The 12913-nt window shown below is 38.1% G+C and overlaps 1 protein-coding gene across 3 annotated transcripts in view; it reads left to right on the plus strand.

Moving 5' to 3' along the window:
- Positions 1–3997: 3997 nt before the first annotated feature.
- The window catches only part of LOC127664762 (aldo-keto reductase family 1 member C21), a 34141-nt gene continuing 25225 nt past the window's right edge, over positions 3998–12913 (plus strand). For 2 of the 3 annotated variants that reach the window (XM_052156918.1, XM_052156919.1), the window contains exons 1-5: positions 3998–4081; positions 8691–8858; positions 9731–9847; positions 10554–10631; positions 10857–10979. In XM_052156918.1, coding sequence (XP_052012878.1) covers positions 3998–4081; positions 8691–8858; positions 9731–9847; positions 10554–10631; positions 10857–10979 — 570 coding nt within the window. The remainder of the gene's footprint in view (positions 4082–8690; positions 8859–9730; positions 9848–10553; positions 10632–10856; positions 10980–12913) is intronic. The other variant, XM_052156921.1, reaches the window with a different exon arrangement.

The following is a 12913-nucleotide window of genomic DNA, read 5'->3' on the forward strand; positions in this document are numbered from 1 at the left end:
GGGGTTAAGGTTAGAAAGTAGATTCTAATAGCCTGGCGGGTAGGCAGCTGCCCAGCTATCATGCTGCTTAAGGCATATTACAGTATAAGACTGTATGTGTGGGAACCTAAATTGTCTATGTCAGGAAGGAACACCATGCTGGGATTTATTAAATTATCCAAACAACAGATTTGGTTCGTGCACCTGCATATATGAATACTAAATAAAATATTCTAAAAACAGACATAACAAAACACTGTAGATCCATATTTGAAAAATAAATATCATAAAATTTTCAAATATATAACCTAAGGTTGCTCTTTAAGTCCTTGAAAGAAACAAAAGTTATAGTAAGAGATAATAAAAATCAAAGGCAGGCATGACTGTGAACTAGAGCACAGCATTGTAAGATAGTACAACCACTATGGAAATCAGTCTGGCGGTTCCTAAGAAAACTGGACATGACACTTCTGGAGGACCCTGCTATACCACTCCTGGGCATATACCCAGAGGATTCCCCAGCATGCAATAAGGACACGTGCTCCACTATGTTCATAGCAGCCTTATTTATAATAGCCAGAAGCTGGAAAGAACCCAGATATCCCTCAATGGAGGAATGGATACAGAAAATGTGGTATATATACACAATGGAGTACTATTCAGCAATTAAAAACAATGAATTCATGAATTTTTTAGGCAAATGGATGGAACTGGAAAATATCATCCTAAGCGAGGTAATGCAATCACAAAGAATACACATGGAATGCAATCATTGATAAGTGGATATTAATTAGCCCTGAAGCTTTGAATACTGAAGATACAATTAGCATATCAAATGATTCCCATTAAGAATGAAGAAGAGGGCCCTAATCCTGGAAAGGCTTGATCCAGCATTGTAGGGGAGTAGCAGGACAGAGAAAAGGGAGGGGGAAAGATAGGAGAAGGGATGGAGAGAAGAGGACTTATGGGACATATGGGGAGGGGGGGAACTGGGAAAGAGGAAAGCTTTTGGACTGTCAACAAAGAATATCAAAAATAAAAATATATATTAAAAAAAGAAAAATCAAACAAAAATTACATTCCTTAAAAAAAAAAAAGAAGACTGGTAAGGCCTTAGGCACATTCATCTAAATAAAACCGCAAAAGACCCAAAGTGGTAATTTGCTATGAAACCTGGGAGTTTATTCCAGATTCCAATGAAATAGAATTATTAGGAAGTACTTAAGTTTTATTATCTGAAACCTAAAAAAATCTTCATGATATCAATAAATTCTTACATACAGATGACTTACAATAGATAAATAAAAAGAATTGACAAATGGAACCTCATAAAATTACAAAGTTTCTGTAAGGCAAAGGACACCGTCAAGAGGACAAATCGGCAACCAACAAATTGTGAAAAGATCTTCACCAATCCTACATCAGATAGAGGGCTAATATCCAATATATATAAAGAACTCAAGAAATTAGACTCCAGAAAACCAAACAACCCTATTAAAAATGGGGTACAGAGTTAAACAAAGAATTCTCACCCGAAGAACTTCAGATGGCGGAGAAACATCTTATAAAATGCTCAACTTCATTAGTCATTAGGGAAATGCAAATCAAAACAACCCTGAGATTTCACCTTACACCAGTCAGAATGGCTAAGATTAAAAATTCAGGAGACAGCAGTTGTTGGTGAGGATGTGGAGAAAGAGAAACACTCCTCCACTGCTGGTGGGGTTGCAAATTCGTACAACCAGTCTGGAAATCAGTCTGGCGGTTCCTCCAAAAACTGGGCACCTCACTTCCAGAAGATCCTGCTATACCACTCCTGGGCATATACCCAGAGGATTCCCCATCATATAATAAGGATACATGCTCTACTATGTTCATAGCAGCCCTATTTATAATTGCCAGAAGCTGGAAAGAACCCAGGTATCCCTCAACAGAAGAGTGGATGCAAAAAATGTGGTTTATATACACAATGGAGTACTAGTCAGCCATTAGAAACAATGAATTCATGAAATTCTTAGGGAAATGGATGGAGCTAGAGAACATCATACTAAGTGAGGTAACCCAGACTCAAAAGGTGAATCATGGTATGCACTCACTAATAAGTGGATATTAACCTAAAAAACTGGAATACCCAAAACATAATCCACACATCAAATGAGGTACAAGAAGAAAGGAGGAGTGGCCCCTTGTTCTGGAAAGGCTCAATGAAGCAGTATAGGGCAAAACCAGAACGGGGAAGTGGGAAGGGGTAGGTGGGAGGTCAGGGGGAGAGAAGGGGGCTTATGGGATTTTCGGGGAGTGGGGGGCTAGAAAAGGGGAAACCATTGGAAATGTAAATAAAAAATATATTGAATAAAAAAAATATGATCCATTTTAAGATAACCAAAGCAGCCAATCCAACTCATATAGTTACAGAAATCTCTAAATAAAGAAAAGCAATGAGTAAACACACCCATTACTACTTCTACTAAACATTTAATACAGAGCTAACATCTATATCCCTGAAAGTGTTCCATAAAACAGAAATGGAGGCTAAAAACATTCATTCTATGAATCTGATATCATCCTGATACCCAAGACATTAAAATCTACCCAGATGTATTAAGGCCAGGCTCAGACATGGCCTTGTGTGGCAGCATGGACCCAGATATCATCATGCCTTCAGGCATTAGCAGAGGCCAGTGATCTGTGCTTGGACTTTGGTTGTAATACTGTCCATCTATATCAACTCAGACCCCAGTTGTAGGAAGAATTTGGACCCAGGCATGGCCCTCAGCAGCAGCCCAGATTTGGTCATCTCTATTGTCTCGGGGGGCAGCACAGGCCATTCAAATCAGTTGGTCTCCAGGGGCAGCACAGCCCATGGACATCAACACAGACTCAAGCCACACCACAGATCATGGACATCTGAATGTTGTCACAAGACAACATACTCCTAAGACATCAACGCAGACTGAAGCCACATAAGGGCCACTGACCAAGTTTTGGCCCTCAGCAGCATCACAGAGCATGGCAATGGTCCTTCAAGGAAATCTAACCTACAAAGTGGACCCTTCCTCATCTCAGGAATCCATCAGTGCCGTCTAGAGTGAACCCCTGGCCAAGCTGCTTGATTGACAGCTGAGTCTGTATCCGCCAAAGCTCTGGGCTGCTGCTGCTGCACACCATCTGGTCTACCACACTAGGCAATGACTTGATCCACCATGGACTTCAGGCCTCTCTCTCACCTGTCACTGCTGTCATATCACCAGTTACACCTCTTTCCACAACACATGAATGCAACACTCCTTTATCTTTCATCATTCCTATTTCTCCATTAATCATTTAATTCTTTTAGTGGCTCCTGCCAGAGGCTTTTGTGCCAAGCTGGCTTCTACTAGATTAGAGGTCATTTGTGCCTTATTTTAAATTGTTATCATACGTATAATATACATGATACATAATTTATGATACATATATTTATGTGTGTGAATGTTTCTGAGTGTGTAAATGAGTCTGTATCTATACTAATTGTGCCTTTTGATCAGTTCCTTTCTTTCTGGTTATTTGTTTTGTCCTATTCCAATATATTAGTTTTTGTCCATTCTTATGTTATCAAATTATATTATATAATATATTATATTATACATAATTATATGTAATATATGATGATATACTATAAAATTATATATAATATATGTTATATTCATTTAGAAACCTGTTTGTTTTCTAATGAAAGAGAAAAGGGGATGGACCTGGGTGTGAGTGGAGGTAGGAAGGACTGAAGGGAGGGAAAAGAGTAATCAGCATTAATTGTATTAAAAAAAAAGTCCATTTTCAATAAAAGGAAAAGCAGGATTTTTTCTTCTAATTAGGTTAACTGTATCTCATTTCATTCCCACTTGTGGAAACCTATTAACTCCCACACATGCAGGGACTATACATTAGCCAGGAAAGCAGAAGAGGAGCTCTTATTACTGAAGTGCCCTGTGAAGGCAAACATCAAGCTAAGCCGGCTTTTCTTGAAGAGTGACAGATGATGAACTCCAAATGTCACTGTGTGGAACTGAATGATGGTCACCTCATTCCAGTACTGGGTTTTGGTACTGCTATTCCCTCAGAGGTAAGACCATGTTTGCTGGGGTTGAGGGTCAAGAATAAATAGAAACAGAACGGGTGTAAGACTGCCTGATTAAAGTCACTGACTTTCTGGTGCTTTTATAAAGTCAACTGGTAAAGATATTACTGAGATAAAGTTTATTCAATAAGATGTGTGAGTCCTTTCTTTAATTTGGTGCACTGCTTTGTGTTTGACGATCTCATTTTAATTGAAGTGTATGGGCTAAGTAATGTCTCCCTGTATTCTTTTTATGGATATTAATGTTTCAGAGTTACCACTCTCAGACATGTGTGTGTCTTTAACCTTTACTTTCCCTCAGCCTTTCCAATGCCATTATAATGGATTTTGGTTGAAGAACTAACTTCGTTAACTACTCTCAATCCAAGAGAAACAACTAGAAATAAAGTTTGACAATGGTCTAGCCAAACCCAGGAACTTAGTGATGACATTTAGACATGGTTGATCTGTGTTTAAACATGTTGGATTTAATGTACAATGGTACAACCAATTATTTGCAATGAAATTTGGTACTGGAAATTTCATTTTACTGGAATGAGAGCTGCTTTCTGGTAATGTACTTAGCCTTACTAAGGATATGTGTCTAAGGACTGGTTGTTATAGTGCTGACTTCATTCTTTTAGTCTACAAATGTATTCTTTTAAATATGTGTTATCTCTCTTCTCTCTTTCCCCTTGTCCTGCCTCCCATCTCCCTCCTTCCTTCTTACGTTCCTTCCCCCCCTCTCTATGTGTTAACACGCATGGCATGTACTTGCCATGTGTCTTAGTCAGGGTTACTATTCCTGCACAAAATATCATGACCAAGAAGCAAGTTTTGGAAGAAAGTGTTTATTGAGCTTATACTTCCACATTGCTGTTCATCACCCAAGGAGTTCAGGACTGGAACTCAAGCAGGTCAGGATACAGGAGCTGATGCAGAGGTCAAGGAGAAATATTTCTTTCTGGTTTTCTTCCCCTGGCTTTCTCAGCCTGCTCTCTTATAGAACCCAAGACTACCATCCCAGGGATGACACCACTCACAATGGGCCTGCCCCCCTTGATCACTAATTGGGAAAATGCCTTACAGATGGGTCTTATGGAGCCATTTCTCACCTGAAACTCTTTTCTCTATGATAACTCCGGCCTGTGTCAAGTTGACACACAAAACCAGCCAGTATACCATGGTACCATTGTGGAGGACAGAGATCAACATACTTAGGTCATTTCTCTTCCATTATATGCATCTCAGGGATTTGATAAGGGCCATTAAGATTGTTGATAAGTACTTAACTTGTTGAGTGATCTCAGTGGACTAAGGGGTTTTAAACTGCCCAAAGTACAACAATGAAGAACAATGGCAATAATTCTTTAAATTGTGGAAGAAAGTAAAATGAAGGGCAGGAGAAAATTAGAAGCACCTAAAGAATCCAAAAGAAGGTAAGAATGGTCTCTACAATTAGACAACAGAAGGAAGTCAAAGGGATACAAATTGGAAAGGAAGAAGTCAAACTATCACTATTTGCAGATGATATGATCATATACTTAAGTGACCCTAAAAACTCTACTAGAGAACTCCTACAGCTGATAAACAACTTCATCAAAGTGGCTGGCTACAAAATCAACGCAAGCAAATCAGTAGCCTTTATATATTCAAAGGATAAGCAGACTGAGAAAGAAATTAGGGAAATGACACCCTTCACAATTGCTACAAACAGCATAAAGTATCTTGGGGTGACTCTAACCAAACAAGTGAAAGACCTATATGACAAGAACTTCAGATCTCTGAAGAAGGAAATTGAAGAAGATCTCAGAAAATGGAAAAACCTTCCATGCTCATGGATTGGCAGGATTAATATAGTTAAAATGGCCATCTTGCCAAAGGCAATCTACAGATTCAATGCTATTCCCATAAAAATACCAACCCAGTTCTTCATAGAGCTAGAAAGAGCAATTCTCAAATTCATCTGGAATAACAAAAAACCCAGGATAGCTAAAACTATTCTCAACAGTAAAAGAACTTCAGGGGGATTCAATATCCCAGACTTTAAACTCTACTACAGAGCAATAGTGATAAAAACTGCATGGTATTCGTATAATATCAGGCAAGCAGATCAATGGAATAGGATTGAAGACCCAGAAATGAACCAACACACCTATAGTCACTTGGTCTTCGACAAAGGAGCTGAAAGCATCCATTGGAACAAAGATAGTCTTTTCAAGAAATGGTGCTGGTTCAATTGGAGGTCAGCATGCAGAAGAATGCACATCGATCCATTCTTATCTCCTTGTACCCAGCTCAACTCCAAATGGATCAAGGACCTCCACATAAAACCTGACACACTGAAACTAATTGAAAAGAAACTGGAGAAGACCCTGGAGGATATGGGCACAGGGGAAAAGTTCCTGAATAGAACACCAATAGCTTATGCTCTAAGATCAAGAATTGACAAACGGGACCTCATAAAACTACAAAGTTTCTGTAAGGCAAAGGACACCATCAAAAGGACAAAACGTCAACCAACAGACTGGGAAAGAATCTTCACCAACCCTAAATCCGACAGAGGGCTAATATCTAATATATACAAAGAGCTCAAGAAAGTAGAACCCAGAGAAACAAATAACCCCATTAAAAAGTGGGGTACGGAGCTAAACAAAGAATTTTCACATAAAGAACTTCGGAGAGCTGAGAAACACCTTAAGAAATGTTCAACATCATTAATCATTAGGGAAATGCAAATCAAAACAACCCTGAGATTTCACCTCATACCAGTCAGAATGGCTAAAGTCAAAAACTCAGGAGACAGCAGGTGTTGGCGAGGATGTGGAGAAAGACGAACACTCCTCCACTGCTGGTGGGATTGCAAGATGGTGCAACCACTTTGGAAATCAGTCTGGCGGTTCCTCAGAAAACTGGGCATGTCACTTCCTGAGGACCCTGTTATACCACTACTGGGTATATATCCTGTGGATTCTTCAGCATGCAATAAGGACACATGCTCCACTATGTTCATAGCATATGCTATGTTCATAGCAGCCCTATTTGTAGTAGCCAGAAGCTGGAAAGAACCTAGATGTCCTTCAACTGAGGAATGGATACAAAAAATATGGTATATTTACACAATGGAGTACTATTCAGCCATTAGAAACAATGAATTCATGAAATTCTTAGACAAATGGATGGAGCTGGAGAACATCATACTAAGTGAGGTAACCCAGTCTCAAAAGACCAATCATGGTAGCACTCACTGATAAGTGGATATTAGCCTAGAAACTTTGAATACCCAGGACATAATCCACAAATTAAATGATGTCTAAAAGGAATGGAGGAGTGGCCCTGGTTCTGGAAAGACTCAGTGCAAGAGTATAGGGGAATTCCAGAACAGGGAAGTGGGAAGGAGTGGATGGAAGAATAGATGGATGGAAGAGGGCTTATGGGACTTGCGGGGAGTAGGGACCCAGAAAAAGGGAAATCATTTGCAATGTAAATAAAAAAATTAAAAAAAAAGAGAGAATGGTCTGTAGAGGAAGTAGCAGGACCTGGTATCATGTATGCTGTAATGTTACTGCTGAAACTTAGAACACTGATTTCATATGTAGATGGCAACTGCACTGCCTGAACAAGCACAGGTATTCCCATGGACATACTTCATTTTGGAAACAGGATTTGGGAACTGGGTAAGTCAAGTGTTTTATGTAACAAACTGAATGAAGGTCTTTGAGTGGTAGCTCTGAACAGCATTCATTTATATTCATCAGAATACACTGTGTGAATTCACTGTTCAGGGACTTTGATGTGTTCTATCTGCCTTTCTTGTCAGAAAATTCATAGAAGATCCATGGTATAATATGTAAGAATTAACTTTGTAGGAAAAAGCAAAAGATAGAATTTTAACTACCTCAACCAGCTAGAGCAGGTTTTACTTGATGCCAGAAATGAGGACTCTCATGCTTCAGCCATACTGTGATTATGGCTATGAGCCATAATCATTCAATAACCCATGGTCCAGAAAATACAGGTCATGTGTTTTAAGCTGGATATTTTTAGTTAAGGATAGAAAGAGGAGAAGGGGGGATTATTAGGAGCAGACAAGGGAAGTTAACTGATTTCTTAAATTAGCTGTTATGAAATGGCAGAGAACATTAAATTTTGAAAATACCATTTATGTAGAAGTTATATAGAGGTTATGTAGATGGCTATTTTACTTCTGAAATCATCAAATAGTTTTCTTCTGGAACTTTGAACTTAAATTCAGGGCCTTGGATTACAAAGCCATTCCCCAAAACAGCATTTAATTTTTATGTTAAATGGAACATATTTTCTTGTGTAAATTTTTGTTTAATATTCTTATGATTTCCAGTAGTAAGTGCTAGATCTTAGGTGCTAGTGAGTATCTCTTATAACAATGACTAATCTGTAATTGCCAAAAACAAAAGAAATTTTCAGATTGTCTCACTCTCATTAATCCATAGGCAAAGATCTTAATCTTATCTGGAATTTTTACTACTAAAGACATAGGAGAAAATTGATTCAAGAGAAGATCACATTTTGTGCTTAACAACGTTCTGAATCACAAATGACCATCTATACATGCTACTTTTTTGTTGTTCTTTAGTTCCCCAAGAGTAAAGCTAAGAAGCTCACCAAAATGGCTATAGATGCTGGTTTCCGTCATTTTGATTCTGCTTCTGTCTATAATACCGAAGATCATGTAGGAGAGGCCATCAGAAGCAAGATTGCTGATGGCACTGTAAGGAGAAAAGATATATTTTACACAACAAAGGTACTGCTTACATAATTTACCAGCGAATGAACAATGATATTTAAAGAGGTATTCATTTGACTGGATCAGCAATAGTTAGTGTACTGTATTTTCTTATCTGTCTTTTACTCACATGTACTTGTGTGTTGGATATAGTGTTGAGTCATAGAGAATGACTTTCTCATGATTAATGTGATTATATTCACAAATTTAATGCCTCTCATTTCTGCATGTTAGTTCATAGCAATATAATGTAAACTGGACTATGGAAAAATGGTCTGGTTTATCTTCTGGATAATGCTTTAATAGTTTTCAACACTCTGAAAATTTTAAATACTTTTATTAGAGAAAATAGGATAAGACTTTCAATTTTAAGTAAGATATAACTAACCTTATTTATATTATATATAATATACAACGGAACATTGAAAATATTTGTCCCATAGTTACATGAATTAGATACTATATAAGGCAAAGAGTAACAGTGATAGGAATCCAAGATTGACATTTGAAATCCATAGGTGCATACAGAATAAGCCAAACATCACACGCATATGTGGTCACTCACATAACTAACTCGTCCACACTGAGTTGACTGGGTAAGAGCATTAGACACTTCCTTCACATTTTCAATCCAGGGAAATATAATATTGATGAACAACATTATTATTACTGGATTAAAATGTTGTATATTGAGTAATTTCAAAGACTACTTGATAATAAAGAAATATTTGCATGGCTAGATCAGATTAAAGGATATTTGAGTAGAAGTAGAATACTCCCCTGTGCATATCAATTTCAAATCAGTAGAAAAATGTCTTTGTATTAGCTGAAGCAAATGATTAAATTGTTAGAATTTATTAATTCAATTTGAATTCTATCTTCAAATGCAGCTTTGGTGTACTAGCCATCACCCAGAACTGGTGAGATCTTCCTTGGAACAGTCACTGAAGAAACTTCAGTTGGACTATGTGGACCTGTATCTCATTCATTTCCCAATGGCCCTGAAAGTATGTTGCTTGAAATTCCAGAAATAATTCATTTAGAGCATAGTTGGGAATTATGGTGACTTAGTGATATGATAGGTATAGCTTCTATGCATCTAAAATACAAATCGTGCTGAGGGTCAGAGATGATAGTAGAGGAGGGGAAAGAATGATTTTATGGTCCAGGAGATTAGAAAGTTTGTTGTAAGATTACATCTCCTAGAGATGTCAGAGAAGACCCCTGAAATTTCACCAGAGAATGCTCACCAGAGAAGAGCTGAACAAGAATCTGTGTGGAAGGGTGATGTCTCATGGGGCCTAATATTAGACAAAAACAAACAAACAAACACAAAGTAATCTACATGCAACTAAAGAATACTAAAAGCAAGTTAGACACTCTTCCCAAGGAAGAGAGCTCATACTGGTTATCCACCAAGAAGTAGTCAACTGTAAATAATCATAAAAGACAAGAAGCTCATTGCATAATGACTCAGAGATACAATATTTGTAAAAAAAAAAAAAACATATACTATAAGAACATAGAATCCTACCACTGAAGGTGTTTCATATAACTCAATATTCAATATACATTACAAATATTATTACATTAAATATGACCCATCTATCTTATGGAAATTTAGTTCTCAGTCCTTCCTTTACCTAGAGCCATTGCTATTGGTTAGAAAAGGCATTTGTTGAGAGGTTACTTTAACATTTGTTTCTATTCTAGCCAGGAGAAGAAAAATTTCCAGTAGATGAGCATGGAAAGTTACTATTTGACATAGTGGATCTCTGTGCCACCTGGGAGGTGAGTGCTAGAATCAGAGAGCACAGGGGTAGTACATACAGAGAAAAAGTCAGGCCACAATTTCATTTATGAAACTAGAGTGTACCTTCTGTTCTAAAAACTGAAGCTATTTCTGAAGGGCTGTTTAGTGTAAGAGCTGAGGTTGCGTTTATGGCTTTCATGTGGTAGAAATCTAAGAAGTATTCAACCCTAGAAAGTAGTTTGTATGTATCTTTTCCTCCCCAGGCCATGGAGAAGTGTAAGGATGCAGGATTGGCCAAGTCGATCGGGGTGTCCAACTTTAACCGCAGGCAGCTGGAGATGATCCTGAACAAGCCGGGGCTCAAGTACAAGCCTGTGTGCAACCAGGTAGGGATCCCCAGCCTCTTCTTGTTCATTTCCATGTATCCCTTCTTGCCATCGGTTGATAGATATTCTTCTGGCATTCACCTTTGCTTTGTGGAGCAGCACAAGCTGATAGCAGAGTACTTGTAGAGAGAGCATTTATCATACTTGATTGTGTGTTGATTGACATTCTTAGTTAAAAATATTGGCAGATCCTTTTCTTGATAGACTTTAGAAAGGTAAGGATGATCAAGTTAGACTGTAGTGAATAATCACATTCCAAAGGGAAAAGTGGACTTATACTCAATGTATTAAGAATAAATAATAATTAACAGAGGGACAAAGGTGTAAGCAACATTACCTAGAAACGATGGAGAAAGCATGAGATTACCAGGAAACAAGGATGATGTGGCAATAACAGATGATGTGTTTCTTTTGGCATCATATACCTTGTTATTAATAAGCAACACTATAAATTAAATAAAGCAGACTACAATTCATATCCAGGCTAGAGGGAAGAAGTTTATTTATGTGTGATATTATTCTGGGCTTGTGAAATTAAATACTCAGAAACTTTGAATAACACCTTAGCAGACTTTGTTCCTGAGCATATTTGAATACACTCTCTTGGTTCATGGAATCAAATGATTTCGAAATAATTTCTTTGTATTCCTGGCTCCATTCTTTCAGGTATTTATAACAACTTTCAGTAGACAAGTAAAATTCAGATATGGGAAATAAGGGTATATGCCCAAACAGCTCCTAGGAATGAGGATACATACTCTTTTATGGTTGTATTTACATTATGAGAATGTACAGAGTCTATAACATTCCATTCTACATGGTTTTTCTCTAACATATGTGCTTAGAGTGTACACACTAAGTATATAGATGTATATGTGGAGGCCTAAGGTTGACGTCATAAGTATTCTTCAAGGGCTTGTTCTTAGAAGCATGGTCATGGTCTCTTTTTTTTTAATGTTCATTTTTTTTATTCAATATACTTTTTATTTACATTTCAAATGATTTCCACTTTTCTAGTCCCCCACTCCCCGAAAGTTCTGTAAGCCCCCTTCTCTCCTCCTGACCTCCCACCCAGCCCTTCCCACTTCCCCACTTGCCCTATACTGCTTCACTAAGCCTTTCCAGAACAAGGGGCCACTCCTCCATTCTTCTTGTACCTCATTTGATGTGTGGATTATGTTTTGGGTATTCCAGGTTTCTAGGTTAGTATCCACTTATTAGTGAGTGCATACCATGATTCACCTTTTGAGTCTGGGTTACCTCACTTAGTATGATGTTCTCTAGGTCCATCCATTTGCCTAAGAATTTCATGAATTCATTGTTTCTAATGGCTGAATAGTACTCCATTGTGTAGATATACCACATTTTTTGCATCCAATTTTCTGTTGAGGGATACCTGGGTTCTTTCCAGCATCTGGAAATTATAAATAGGGCTGCTATGAACATAGTAGAGCATATATCCTTATTACATGGTGGGGAATCCTCTGGGTATATGCCCAGGAGTGGTATAGCAGGATCTTCTGGAAGTGAGGTGCCCAGTTTTCAGAGGAACCGCCAGACTGATTTCCAGAGTGGTTGTACCAATTTGCAACCCCACCAGCAGTGGAGGAATGTTCCTCTTTCTCCACACCCTCTCCAACACCTGCTATCTCCTGAATTTTTTTATTCGATATAATTTATTTACATTTCAAATGATTTCCCCTTTTCTAGCCCCCCCCACTCCCCGATAGTCCCGTAAGCCCCCTTCTCTTCCCCTGTCCTCCCTCCCATCCCTTCCCACTTCCCCGTTCTGGTTTTGCCGAATACCGTTTCACTGAGTCTTTCCAGAACCAGGGGCCAATCCTCCTTTCTTCTTGTATCTCATTTGATGTGTGGATTATGTTTTGGGTATTCCAGTTTTCTAGGTTAATAACCACTTATTAGTGAGTGCATAC

Source organism: Apodemus sylvaticus, chromosome 14, assembly GCF_947179515.1.
Source record: "Apodemus sylvaticus chromosome 14, mApoSyl1.1, whole genome shotgun sequence".
Taxonomy (NCBI): Eukaryota; Metazoa; Chordata; class Mammalia; order Rodentia; family Muridae; genus Apodemus; species Apodemus sylvaticus.